The 14,328-nt window shown below is 48.3% G+C and overlaps 1 protein-coding gene and 1 long non-coding RNA gene across 2 annotated transcripts in view; both read left to right on the forward strand.

The window, feature by feature from the left end:
- The first annotated feature begins 5,491 nt into the window (after positions 1–5,491).
- Positions 5,492–9,848, forward strand: LOC147215519 (uncharacterized). Its single transcript, XR_015104205.1, has 2 exons — positions 5,492–6,423; positions 7,647–9,848. It is a non-coding gene; the product is annotated as an uncharacterized LOC147215519 (long non-coding RNA).
- Positions 9,849–11,827: 1,979 nt separating this feature from the next.
- The window catches only part of grid1b (glutamate receptor, ionotropic, delta 1b), a 116,154-nt gene continuing 113,653 nt past the window's right edge, over positions 11,828–14,328 (forward strand). Inside the window, exon 1 of the mRNA XM_086139926.1 lies at positions 11,828–12,273. Within this exon, the coding sequence (XP_085996052.1) occupies positions 12,198–12,273 (76 nt within the window). The 5' untranslated portion in view covers positions 11,828–12,197. The remainder of the gene's footprint in view (positions 12,274–14,328) is intronic.

Below are 14,328 nucleotides of genomic sequence, written 5' to 3' on the forward strand. Positions count from 1 at the left end.
GTTGTAAAGTCAAAAACCTAACTTCGCTGAGGCGTTTTGCGGTTATTTGGAGGCAGTTACGACTCCCACGGACTGAGGTAGTGTTTGAGGCGAGAAAAGGAACACTCAATGGAAAAAAATTCGTTTTGGAGCCTAGAAAAAAAAGGAAAGAATGGGAAAAAAAAGTCAGCGACTCTGGCGGTAAGTTTGCTCTCTGACAGACGTTCATGAGACTGAAGCTGTTCACAGCCTTTTTTCGTTCCCGTGTATGTTTTTCTTTCTAATTCAAACACTCAATAAAGAACGATAGTAATAACAAAGTTTCATACGACTAAGAACAACACTGGGCTGTTGTCTGCAGCGTGGTTACCAGCGTATATAAAGATAGTGCTTGAAATGCTGGCGTGAGTCATGCTAATGGAGGTTATGCTATCGAGGGTCATGCTAGCCCCACCCAGTATCCCTCGCTCTTTCCCTGGAAACGAAACCATACACTCAGCCAGAGTCACTGAGTTCTCCCAAACACTTACCAATTAACCGTGGGCTCTGTTCCCGCAACTTTTTTTATGTCAAAGCAAATAAGTTTGAGTTTTTAACGAGGCTGCGTCTCCGGCCCTGGAAATTTACTGCTGCGTCATCTCAAATTAGCATGGGCGCTAACTAGCAAGAGAACTAGCTAGCTAGCATGACCACTCGCAAGCTAGCATGGCCACTGGCTCGCCGAACAGGCGGCTGTGCTAGCATGAGGTCTCCAGCTGCCAGAAGCGAGGAGAAGTAGGAAGTGATGTTTGAGGAGGTCTTGAATGAAAACAACAGAAGTTTGTGGATTACATACAGAACGGTTGGCTGCTGGATGGAGACTTGGTTGAGTCAGACCATGCTTGTCCGGTGTACTTCCAGATGGTTTTACTTCCAGCAGCTGTTTGTTGTGGCTACCAGACACTATTCAGCCTGCGGTCTGTGTTTTAGAGTCCAATGGTGGAAATAAGGGGAGGCGTTTATCCAAGTCTAGAAACTAAGTTTGTTATATTAGGTCTCTGCACCTGCCCGAGGCTTTAGGATATTCTAAAAACATGGCTGTGAAGGGTTGCATCAGTGGAATGATGAATCCGTGACTGTCTGCGCTTCCTCCTTCCTTTCTCTTTTTTCCTTGCTCCACTGCAGACTCTCAGCATTCAGCCCAATCCTGCGCTGGTGTTTTGTTTTTCATTCATTCATATATTCATTTATTCATTCATTCATTCAGCCGTGTCCAGCCGCGAGCTGTTGAACATGATGAGTCTGTTTGTTCTTCATCTTCTGCGTCACCTTGTCATCATGGAGCCAAGGCACAGCACTCGGGTTATACAGGATGACCAATAATTATTTGGACTGTGTTTATGGTCCTCTGCAGTGGCTTCCTTTCTTTTACTTTGCAGCTGTTGAACAACAGGGAGATTCTGCGGTTCAGGCCAGATTCCACAGTGCAGTGCTGAAAGAACATTTGCATTTTCTTCAAGAGGTTATTCCTCCTAAGTATGCTTTGGAAAGGCAGCCTCTGACGTGCCTTTTTCAGCAGTGCTTCGGCGTTGTTGTCCAGGCCAGGTCCTCCCCAGTATGAATGCCCAGGTACCTGAATTCTTGGACCCTCTTCTCTATGTCTTCATTGATGAAGATAAGCTGAATATCCGATTTCCTCCTCCTGAAATTGACGATCAGCTCCCTCATCTTGGAGACGTTGAGGATGAGGTTATTCCTGAAGCACTGTGCTGACAGTTCACCCACCTCATCCCTGTAAGCTGTCTCATCTCTTCCTGTGATGAGTCCTGCTATGGAGGTGTCGTCTGCAAATTTGATGATTTTGTTGTTGGAGTGACGGGACATGCAGTCTTGGGTGTAGAGTGAATAAGTCGTAAGTCGCTTTGGATAAAAGCGTCTGCTAAATGACTGTAATGTAATATAATGTAATGAATAGAGGAGGGGGCTCAGCACACAGCCCTGAGGGGAGCCGGTGCTGATGCAGAGAGCAGAGGACAGATAGGGTCCTATTCTCACCGTCTGGGAGCGTTCTGTTTGGAAGTTGTTGATCCAGCTGCAGATGGATTGTGAAAAGGGTTAGATGGAGCAGTTTGGTGGTCAGTTTGCCAGGTATGAGGGTGAGCGTGGAATGAAGGGCTGAAGCAAGGGTAATTTCAGTGGATCTGTGCGCAAACTGGTGGGGGTCAAACGTGGGTGGCAGGCTCGTTGTGATGTGACTCCTCATCAGTTTCTCAAAAGACCTCATAATAATGGGTGTAAGAGCCACTGGCCTGTAGTTGTTTGGACTGCTGACATCGGTCTCTTTTGGTAGGGGGGTGATGGTGGAGGACTTCAGGCAGCGTGGATTTGAGCACGGGGCTAGGAACTGGTTGACTATGCTGGCGAATACAGCTGGTGGGCGCAGTCTCTCAGGACCTTACCAGTTAGTCTGTCTGGTCTGGCAGCCTTGCGGGGCTTAACTGATCGCAGTGTACGCCTTACCTTATGTGCCTGCACTGTGAGGGTTTGGCTTGTGTGACCTTTCTGTTGCTGGTGGTCCCACCTCTGAGTGGGCAAAGAAGTGGTTCAGTTTCTCTCCATGAGCTACAATAAGGTTTTTGGACCTATAGTTGGTGATAATCTTAAAGTTGCTGGGTCGTGATGCTGTAGATGGTTTTATGGTCCCACAGTGTGTAGCCCGTGGAAAGTAAATGGGGAGCTTGTTGTCCTGTGTTGTTCCCCATGTAAACCTAGAGGAGAAGGGCAACCCTTGTCCCCACAGCTGTTCAATTCTTCAATTCCCAGCAACCCTGCAAACACTTCATCGCCATACCAGCTACGCGTCTGTCCGTCTGTCCGTCCATGCACCCATCTCCCTCCAAGCTCCTCCTTTCTGGCTGGAGATAGTCTCTGCAGTCACGTGGGTGGAGAGAGAGAGATGCAGGCAGTGGCTTTGCTCCTCCTCCTCTCTGTGGTGCCGGTCCTCAGACCCGGCTCAGGGAGCCCCAGCGCTGGCTGGACGGACACTGGTGTCTCGGCTGTCCCGGCCAGCGTCACCTCCGCCACTTTGGATCTTTTATTTCACTCATGCCACCACTTTTCTCTCCTTTTATCCGTTTTTGAACGCACCAGATATACATTGCCACCCCCCTCCGGGGGCGGGAGACTGTGTGCGCCCCTCCGGACCAGAGATGGACATGCTGTGGGTGTTGCTGCTCTCCAGATCCTGCGCTACAGCATCGGAACTGGAGACTCCCATCATCCACATCGTTGAGAGGGGTGGGGGCAGGGGTGGAGGGGTCGACCCGCTTTGCTCGGCCTCATCAGTCTGCAGAGTTGGTCACATGATCACCAGGTTGACTGTTAACCCGCCCCCCACCTGTTGTCTGGAAGCCTGAACTTCTTTCCCCGTCTCTCTCCAAATAAACTCCCGGTGTTCTTCAGATGTGACCACTTTTTGGGGGGGGGATCCTAGTGACATTGTTTTTCACCCCTAGTGTCTCCCTGTTCTCCAGGGGCCGTATTTTAGGAGAACGCCGTGCAGGACGACGAGTTGTTCCAGCTCGCTGATTCGAACCTCATCTCTGAGCGATGACATCCTGCAGAGCGAGAAGATCACACACTCAATTAAGCTGATCGAGGCCAACAACCCCTTCCAGGCTGTGCAAGAAGGTAGGACTCTGTGGCTGGTGTGTGTTTGTATGCCGTTTTTGGTGATGATGACAATGGCGACAGATCTTCGCCACTGTTCTTTTCCCTAATTGCCTCGGAGATGCTTCTGATTTTATGCCCGCCCCTCAAAGTGGTAGCATTCCCTTGCTGTGTGTGGTGGTTACCGCAGAGTTGTAGTTCCTGAGAGCAGAGCGCCGGTTGTTGTCGCTGTAAAAAGTAACGGACCGGACGGGTCCTTGATAAAATTCACATTAGACCAGTGACGATTCGCTGCTCTTGGCAGGAAGAGAAAATGCTCATTGCACCGTTATGACGCACAATTATTTCGGAGTAAAACTTGTCCGTGATGTAAAATATACATAGATGTTTGTACGATGACCTTAATGTGTTCCCCTCATCTGTCCCCGGAGTTCCTCTACCTTCTCGACAAACTGGTTTACTTCCACCGAGGACCCCCTCATTTGGTCAGCGTGACGGGAAAGAAGTACAGCTGGCGCTCCTGCTGGGATTTCAACCCTTCTCAGAAAACCTTTCGGGTGCGTTGTGAGCCCCGGATTAAAGGCTAAATTCCAATTCAGAAAGAATGACACTTGGACTGGATTAACCAACCGGAACCCTTCCATTGCTATCCTGAAGCTTTGTAGGTGACTCCTCTGGACGCAGCAAGGAACCGTTCTTTCAAAACCGATCAATCCTGTGAAGGAAATCGCCCCTTCGGGCTTCTCCGTTCCTCAGCGGGGTCTCAGTCATCCTGTGCTGTTCCCCAGCAGGGTTCCTCCACCATAATCCTATGACACCAGCTGTGCTGGGTTGGCCCTTCCCCCTGGGAAGGCTCTATGATGCTCGCAAGGGCACTCTTCTCCCAGGTAGGACGGGGAGGACACACGCTGGACAGATATCGTGGGTTTGAAAGAAACAGAACCTTCACTTTGTTCCTGCCAATTATCCACCCGCTTTGCTGCCCCATTGAACAAGCTCCCTGTCTAATTTCCACAGGTTACACGCTGTGGGACCAAAAAAACATCGGCAACAACATGGCCCAGTCATCTCAGCGCCACAGCAGCAACTTTAAGATTGTGGTGTCAGACTCCATGGAGTCCAGGTCTTCCCTGCTGGACATCAATGCTTCCCTGATGGCCAGTTTCCCTGGTGCTTTGGTGTCAGTCAGCAGTTCTGCCAACTACCTGAACGATCAGAAGTAGCGCAGGAACCAGCTGACCCTTTCGGACAACAAGAAGACAACCTGCGCATGTCATATCGGTCGTATCCCAACCGTATGGACAGGTTTGACGTTTGGCCTAAGGTGTTATGCAGGGAGGGGCAGTGGAGCACTGCGTCCGACAGTCATCACATACAAATGTATAGCACGGAAGGGGGACAACACTAAGGTGTATTTGCGTGCAGTCAGTTTTCCTGGTCTTTCGACCTCTCTGTCCCTCTGGCGGTGACCTTTGTGGGCCGCCGTAATACCATGTTGTGAGATCATGTTCCCGCCACCGGCCTCTGGAGGGTTGGAGTTTTCTGAATTGGCCGGCAGGCACTGTGTCCTTTTACAAGGTTTCCACCAACTCCCTGGTTCACCTCTTCACCTTCATCAACAGGTTCACCAAGCTGGTTTACCCAGGATGCTACATTAAAAGCCAATTCGCCGCTGTCAGCTTCGTGCCTATTGCTTGAGGGCGGCCATACCAGAGATTTAAATTTTAGAAATAGTATCATTATTTTTAGCCCCCCCTCTTTTGGAGTCAATTAGGCGTGACATTTAGAGGACTTTGTTTGAATGGAGATGAGCTTCGGTTTCTCTCTTTGACCTCCTTCTTCTTCTCTTTTGCTGCTCCCTTGTAGTTCCGTAACCTCCTTCTGAATATGTCCAGGAGGAGGTAACAGAACTACAAATATGGTGTTGGCTGTTGAAGTGGCAGTGCTGAGAATAGGAATGTTCTCCGATTTGTTATTAAAATTCTCATCCTTCTTTTCTAATTCCACCTGCCCGCCCCCAAGTGAATTTCAAAAGTTAAAAGCCCCTTAATCTGATGATAAAAGTCAGCATGCAGGAGATTAAGATTGACAGCTTTTGTGGCTGATCCTCACACGTTCATCCCCAACAAACATCCTCCGCAGGATCTGCTTTCGGAGGAATCTCCTCGCCGCCCCTGGGATTGTCCTGATCCTCAATGTCAATCCTGAGGATGATCCCAATCCCCTTTATTGGCCGCCGGTCGGGGGAATAATCCAGCCAAGGCGGCAGACTGACCCCTGGCCTGTGCTCCTGCACCTGCCTGCAGGGGGCGCTGTCACAAGTGTAAATTCTGCACATGAACAAAATATATTCAAATGCATACAGAACAATCGTTGAAATGAAACATATCAAATATATATAAACAGTCAGCTCATGGTTGGTTTCACCTAAAATTACGTCGCTACATTCAGTTTTCTGAATTATTTGTGTTTCTATTTCTAAGTCATTTGCAGCAGTGGAGAGAAGACCAAGGAAGATGAATTTAATCATGTATTATTGCAGAAGACAAACTAATTAAAACGTGTCTAATGAATATTTCAGAGACATGGAATATTCCCACTTCTATGGATCTATGAATCCATTTGGTCCTGCGGGGAAAATTATTTCTATTCATGGTTTCTTCTCCTTGGGCTTCTCCCTTCAGGGGTCACCACAGCCAATCACATGGCGAATCTGACCTGACCTACAGATTTTAAAGAACCAGTGAAGGACTCTGGATCATTGGAGGGGTTTCAGACGGGGGGGACCATCAGCTCGTAAGACTTCTCCCTCTTCTCCACCTTCTGTGTGCGTGTGTGCGTGTGTGAGAGAGAATCTGTATGGTCATATAATAACCACTTGGATGACACAGAAGCTGCTGAGGTTTCCCGCCTCGGCTGGGACAAAGGAGGGAGCCTGACACCTCCTGTAGTGCCCTCCATTAAGTCACTTCATCAAGTTTAGATGACAAGATAGGTCTTTTATTCCTTAAGTGCGTTCAATGTCAACTAAAATATTCGTCAAAACTCTTCCAAACAAAATAGTAAATGAAACTCAATAAAAAATAAATTGATTGATCAATCAATTGAAAACCCACTTGCCTGCTGGCGTATCCAAACATTTCTAACTGTGACCTGATCACTGCTCTTTGTCTCTCCAACGGCTTGCATGATTGGTTCAATTAACATCCCTCTTCCTCCTCTACTCCAGTAGTACACACAGGCATACACACTCAGGTAGATACACACACATACACACACACAGGCATAGACACACAGATTGAAATGCACAGACACACACAGGCACACACACACAGATAGACTCAAACACACACACACATAAGCATATACACACACAGATATATAAACACACAGACTCACATTCAGGGACACACTCGCAGAGACACAGGCATACACACACATAGACATTCACTCCCAGGCTTGCACCCAGAAACACAATAGAGACGTCCACACTCACATCGACACTCGCAGACAGACACACTCAGAAACATACAAAGAAACCTGTGTACACACATGTGTACACACTCACAAATAGACGCACATACACACAAAGTTGTTTGACTTCAATTGATATTGTAATACGTTTTTTTTGTGTGTGAGGATAGAGTATGGATTGTTGTACACACACAGTCCCCCTTTTTATCTCCAAGTCCAAGCAATATCCCTAAGGAGGTGTGTGTGTGTGTGTGTGTGTGTGTGTGTGTGTGTGTGTGTGTGTGTGTGTGTGTGTGTGTGTGTGTGTGTGTGTGTGTGTGTGTGTGTGTGTGTGTGTGTGTGTGTGTGTGTGTGTGTGTGTGTGTGTGTGTGTGTGTGAGAGAGAGAGTGTGTGTGAGAGTGTGTGTGAGAGTGTGTGTGAGAGAGAGTGTGAGAGAGAGTGTGAGAGAGAGTGTGAGAGAGAGTGTGTGAGAGAGTGTGTGAGAGAGTGTGTGAGTGTGTGAGAGAGAGAGAGAATAATTCAGGTGAAATGTGTCTCCCCTCAGGAATCTCATGAAATGCTGCGGCGGGAAGGCTGCTCTTTTTCCTATGGAGTTGGAGGGAAGTTCTCCTGAGGAGAGGAGGAACATCAAGCAGGAGGTTGCATTTGTCAGTGTGAAGACCTGAGGTCCAAGAGAAGACCAGAGCACCCAAAGTCCATGAAGGCGAAGCCAGCGTGGGGTGCAAAGTGCTGAATCTTTGCAGAATTAGCACAAATGAAAATAAGTTCTCCATTTTCACATTGGTTTTTATTTTGCTTGGAGACGGCGCTGTTGCCTCTACAGCTCCCATGTCTCAAGACCTCGCTGGGAAGAATTCTATGAGGATCTCTGGGCCCTGGAGAACATCTGGAGCAGGAACCCACGAAGACTAAGCTTGAGGGATAAAGGTCTCAAACCAGTACCTTGTTGTGGTACTGACACGTGCCGAATGTCAACTTAAAAAAAGGCTTTCTTTAAAGGGCATTCTTTGAGCTTTTTATCTTTTATTGATTTATTTATTCCCTCGCTTTTATTTTCATTCATTCTGTTTATGGGTTTTATTTATTTTATCTTGGTTTTATAGGATTTCAAAAGAAACTTTAAAGTACCGATTCTTTGGCGATTTGGAGGACATTCATAGAAATATTTATATTTTAATTTGGATGGGAAATCAATGTGTAAAAGCCCTGCAATAACAGCTGGTGGCCAGTAGGAGGAGTGATGTTCCACCAAACACCTAATGGGCGATCTCTGCATGCGCGAACGTGTGTGAGCACGAATTGTGAAGCAGTGAATCAGTGAGAACATCAGTCACAATTGGAGGGATCAATAATGTGCCAATAATCGGATTCAATCTGTAGAAATGAATCTTTTGGTTTGTCCCTCTGGGGTGATTGGTGACACCGATCAATATCCAACGCATCAACAGTCCACGTGGCGTCTCAGATGCTGAGTGAATGCGCAGATCAATCAATGTATTGATTCGATCGGCCCGTATCGGGCTGTCAGGGAGGAAGAAACCTGATGAGGACCTAGACTTCTCCTTTCTGAGGACTTCCTCAGGCCAGAACCCAGAGGCTAGGAACCGTCTGAGCTTCTGGAAGCGTTCCTGGGCTGACTGACGGAGAGGCGACTCAAAGTCAACTTCTAAGACCAGTATTATTTATGCTCACAGCTTATCAAACCTCTCGGTGCCTGTTAATACAGTGTCATTACCATATAGATGGTGTGTGCATGTGTTGTGATGAATAAATAAATATGGCGGGGCATGGTGAAGCCCCCCTCATGTCTTATTCAGGGTTGGTGGACCAGATGGATGGAGCCGGTGAGGAGTGTTAGCCTAGAACCCGGGACGCCGTCCGTGATTGGCCCTCCTCCTCCCAGCGGTGACCTTAGGAAGCTGAAGGTCATCTCCATCCATGGGTCCAGCTCTTCTTCATGCACAGGGAGCTTGGTGCTTGATGTCCCTCCTCCAGAAGCAGGTCTCACAGGAAGGTTCTTCATCACTTGGTTGATTGACAGTTCAGTGGTAAAGAGGAAATCACTTATTAATCACCTTGCATTCACACCAGTTTGTTGACAGCAAGCTGTTGTTAATTGATATGGATCCCTTTTAATGGTGGGAATCAATGAATCACCTGTTCGTTGATAGCAATCACTTTAACAACATCGATACATTGTTCTGTCATTAACCACTTTTAATAACATTCAGTTGTAAGTTGATATGAACCACTTAATGATATGAATCAGTGTCAAATTGATATGAATTACTTTTGATGATATGAATCAGTTGTTAATTGATATGAATCAGTTGTTACAGTTTTATTATACAGATTATTTTCAGATCTGTAGAACAATTAATTATAAGTAATTACTAACGGGAATGTTTACCAAGTCATCTCACTGTTTCAATAAAGTTGATTCAAATCTGTCAGAACCAATGAAATAGTCTTTATATTTAAGCAAAAAAAAATAATTGGCGTCTAATAAATCATGTTTTATTCTATTTTCTTGAATTGACAGATTTCTCTTCTGTAGAGATTAATTATATTTTTTATGCAACTAATATATTATCATAATATATAATTTATCTAATGACTATTTGATGATAATAATCATTAAATAATGAAAAAATATATTAATGACATATGAAACTGATATCCCATCTAATGGTAATAATGAAAATATCAATATACATTGTATGATGATGATATTAAAACAAGGTTAAGATACCCAATGAGGATTTTATATGACAATAAAAAGTATTGCATTGAGGTAAATCAATTAAAAATTCTTCCCAACGTCTTCCCCTGGGTCGATCCGGATCAAACCCTGGAGAATCTGACCAGGATCAGATGTTGGTATTTCCTGATAATTGTCCAGCTGCAGATGCCCCCCAGCCCTGCGGCGCCCCCTGCTGCCAACACTGAACACAACCACACAATTAAAGGGGATTTCTGAGCCGCTGTCATTCCAGAAATATCCTTTAATTGTAACGTCAGGTTCAGTCCACCTGGGGGCTCTTGGAGACACCTTCATGCTGGGAGCTCCTGGACACAGGTGATGGTCAGCAGGTTGTTGGTACTGGGGTTCCTGCTGGTGTCTCTCTTCAACCCTGGTTACTTCTGGATCCACTTCCTGTTTCCTCGTCCTCCACCTGTTCTTCTCTACATTCTGATCCCCTGCTGACCCCCAGGTGGATGCCCACCCTGGAGAACCTTCACCACAGACGTACTTCATGTTCATCCTGCCACTGGTTTGCAGATGGTTTTCTTCTCTCGGAGTCATCCAGTTGTCTCTCACGCGTCAACATCTTCTCCTTCCTCTCCTCATCTCCCTCTCCACATCTCTCCACATCTCATCTTCTCCTCCACATCTCCCCTCGATATATTCTCTCTCTCTACATCTTCTCCTTCCTCTCAGCTGAGAGGAACACTGGGGCCTTTCTTGTTGCCATTCCACTGTAATATATGTCTCTATATAAAAATGAGTTATTACACAATCTATATAATCTCACAATATCTATATAAAACTTATGACACTGTAATATATATATATTAGGTTATGCCATGGTAGTATACATAACTTATTAAACCATTATATATATTACACAAGTGATTACACTGTAATGTGTACATATATATGTATATATTACAGTGTAATCACTTGTATAAATAATATATATATATATAATACGTTTTTACAATCCCAGCTCTGTTATTAAGTTGTAAACACTTAAAGTGAACCTCTGAGGATCTCAAACAAACATCTACATCTAGCTGGGGCCCTCGGGGGGGTCTGCACCCGGTTGCTGCAACTCCTGGAGCCTCCCCCCGCAACCTCCACCTTCTCCCTCAACCTCCACCTCCAACTCCACCCCCCTCAACCTCCCCCTCTTATCTCCACCTCCTCCCTCCACCTCAAGCTCCATCTCCTCCCTTAAACTCAACCTCCTCCGTCAACCTCCATCTCCACCTCAACCTCCACCTCCATCTCAACCACTATCTCCATCTCCACCTCCTCCCTCTATCTTCACCCTCCAGCTCCACCTCAACCTCCCCCTCCTACCTCAGCTTCACCTACATCTCCACCTCCCCCTTCAACCTCCATCTCCATCTTACCTCCTCCCTCCACCTCAACCTCCACCTCCTCCATCAACCTCCATGTCAACCTTCATCTTCACCTCCTTCCTCAAACTCCACATCCCCCTTAACCTCCACCTCCTCCCTCAATCTCTACCTCAACCTCTTCCCCTCTCTCAACGTTCTCCTTCAACATCCACTTCCATCTCCACCTCCTCCCTCCACCCCCCCCCCCGGTGTTTTTTTTCCCACCGAAGTAACTTAGTTACCTTCTCCTCTTCCTCTCCGTCCTCCTGGTCGCTCTTCATCCCTGAGCGTCCCACCATCCGACCGGGGCGCGTTTCCTCCTCTCTGTCTTCCTCCACATCCTTCTGTCCTCCACCCATCCATCCACCCATCCATCCATCCATCTCCTTGCAAGCTCCTTCTCTCTGCCCGGAGCTCCGAGCGCCGGAGATAGTCTCTGCAGTCACGTGGGTGGAGGGTGGGAGGGAGGGAGTGAGAGAGTGAGAGAGTGAGAGAGTGAGAGAGAGAGAGAGAGAGAGAGAGAGAGAGTGAGAGAGAGAGATAGATAGAGAGAGAGTGAGAGAGAGAGAGAGAGAGAGAGAGAGAGAGAGAGGTGTAGGCAGCGGCTCCGCTCCTCCTCCTCTCTGCGGTGCCGGTCCTCAGACCCGGCTTAGGGAGCCCCAGCGCCGGACGGACGGACGCCGGTGTCTCCGCTCCCTCTCCCCGCCCGCCTGCTCTCCCGGCCGGCGTCACCTCCCTCCTCCTCCTCTCCTCCTTCTCCTCCTCCCCTCCTTCTCGTCTTCACCTCCGCCACTTTGGATCTGTTATTTCACTCCCCCCTCCGCTTTTCTCTCCTTTTTTGCTTTTTGGAACGCACCGGATATACATTTGCCCCCCCAGCGGGGGTTGGGGGTCGGGGTGCCGGCAGCAGGAGGGGGTTCACGCAGGACTGTGTGCGGGCGGATGCGCCCCTCGGCTCGGACCGGGGATGGAGATGCTGCGGGTGTTGCTGCTCTGGATCCTGCGCTGCAGCACCGGAACCGGAGACTCCATCATCCACATCGGTGAGAGAGGGGGTTGGGGGCGGGGGGGTCGACCCGCTTTGCTCGGCTCCGTCGGTCCGCCGGGTTGGTCACATGATCACTGTGTGAGAGCCCCCCCCCCTCCCCCACGGCGACCGGCGGAGGGTCCAACAACCTCCGGTGGGGGGGTGCATTCAAGTGTCCGCCCCCCCCCCTCCCCGGTGCGTCCTCCTCCCTGCCCGGCCCGGTGGGGGGGTTGACTGTTTACCCCCCCACGCACCCCCCCGTCCCTCCCTCTCGTCTGGAAGCCTGAACTTTGAATGGGACGTGAGTGAAATGTCAATGCGCGCCGCCGGGCGCGGGCACGGCGGCGCGGACAAACGGCGACTGTTCGTCGGGACTCCGCTCCCCCGGACCCCCGGACCTGCCGGGCCCCCGGCCTCCAGGGGTCTGGAGGTAAAGCACCGGAAACCTTCAAATATTCAGACATGTTGGGATTTTTCCGGAATTCCACTCGGAGCCCATTCCAACCACACACTCATCCATTCTTTCATTCGTTCATTCATTCGTCTACGTCTATCCTGCAGGGGGTGGAGCCCATCCATCTGGGATTGGGTGAGCCATCACTGGGACACCCTGGGGACATGCAAACATTCACCCTCTCATCTCCATGGAGACACAACCATTCACCCTTTCATCCCTATGGAGGTATGCAACCATTCACCCTCTCATCTCCATGGAGACACAACCATTCGCCCTCTCATATCCATGGAGACACAACCATTCACCCTCTCATCCCCATGGAGACATACAACCAGTCACACATCATATAGTGACGTACAACCATATCTTCTCCCCGTGGTCTGCTCCCTCCATAGAGTCTCAGATCATTTGCTTCCATCACAGGTCCTGTCTGTCTTGCTTCTCAAACCTCAGTAGACCGACCTCTGAATGCTCTTAGAGAAACCACAGGTGTGTCAGACAGTTTGCAGGGTTCTCCACCCATTACTCCAGAATTCTCCAGGATGGTTCCCCTCTGGGCTGCAGCTCAGACCTTCTGACTGGACCCTCTCAGCTGGTTTACAGCTTTCATAAACATACAGATTTCTCAGCCTTTGTTCTGAAAGTAGAACTGGCAAAGTTCTCCAGCCTTGGTTCACTCTGTGAGTTCTCTCCATGTTCTCCAGCCTGGTCTCTCTCCAGGTTCTCAGTCAGCAGGTTCACAGAAGACTTTTCATTGTCCATAGGTGTGAATGAGAGGGTGAACGGTTGAATGATTGACAGGTCCAGGTTAAGCCCCGCCCCTTACCCAATGACAGCTGGAATTGGCTCCTCCCACCTGACACTGACAATAAGACGGGTCGATGATGAATGAATGAATGATTAGAAAGAAGGTGACGATCATATAAGAATTTTAATTTATTGAAAGCCCCCCCATGCGCACACACACACACACACACACACACACACACACACACACACACACACACACACACACACACAGAGTCTGCCTAGCGGTGCCTTTGCTCCCGCTTGGATTAAAATCCCCTGTAAATCAAATTGGTCTCGCGGCCAGGAAGCAGCGCGTGCACATGCGTGTGTGTGTGTGTGTGTGTGCGCATATTTGCGTGAGGGTCTGTGTGTGTGAGTGTGTATGTATATGTGTGTGTGAGTGGGGGGGGAGGGCAAACAGATGAAGAACCTGTAGAACCAGATAAGATTGAATTAGAACTCCTTCAGCCTTTTTTATTTCATGATGAAAAGATCATATGCAGGAGAAATACAATTACAACACTAATTACACAGCATTATCTCACACACACACATACAAATACACACACCTTCAGATCTTTGAGGCCATAGGGATGATCGGTTCGTGCGTGTGTTCAGACTACAGATGAGATGTGACAGTGTTTCAGCTCCTGTCTCGTCCTCTGGATTAAATGTGCTGATGTTTCCTCCCATTACCTCCCGTGTCCTCCTCTGACCTCCTGTGACTTCCTCTGACTTCCTCTGACCTCCTCTATCCTCTCATCTCCCTACCTTTTCCTCCTCCTCTACGTGAAGCATAGTGTCGTATACTGCTCCACCCCAGCA

This window comes from Fistularia commersonii, chromosome 32 (assembly GCF_037954325.1).
Source record: "Fistularia commersonii isolate RoL2024-O1a breed Wild chromosome 32, RoL_Fcom_v1.0, whole genome shotgun sequence".
Lineage (NCBI taxonomy): Eukaryota > Metazoa > Chordata > Actinopteri > Syngnathiformes > Fistulariidae > Fistularia > Fistularia commersonii.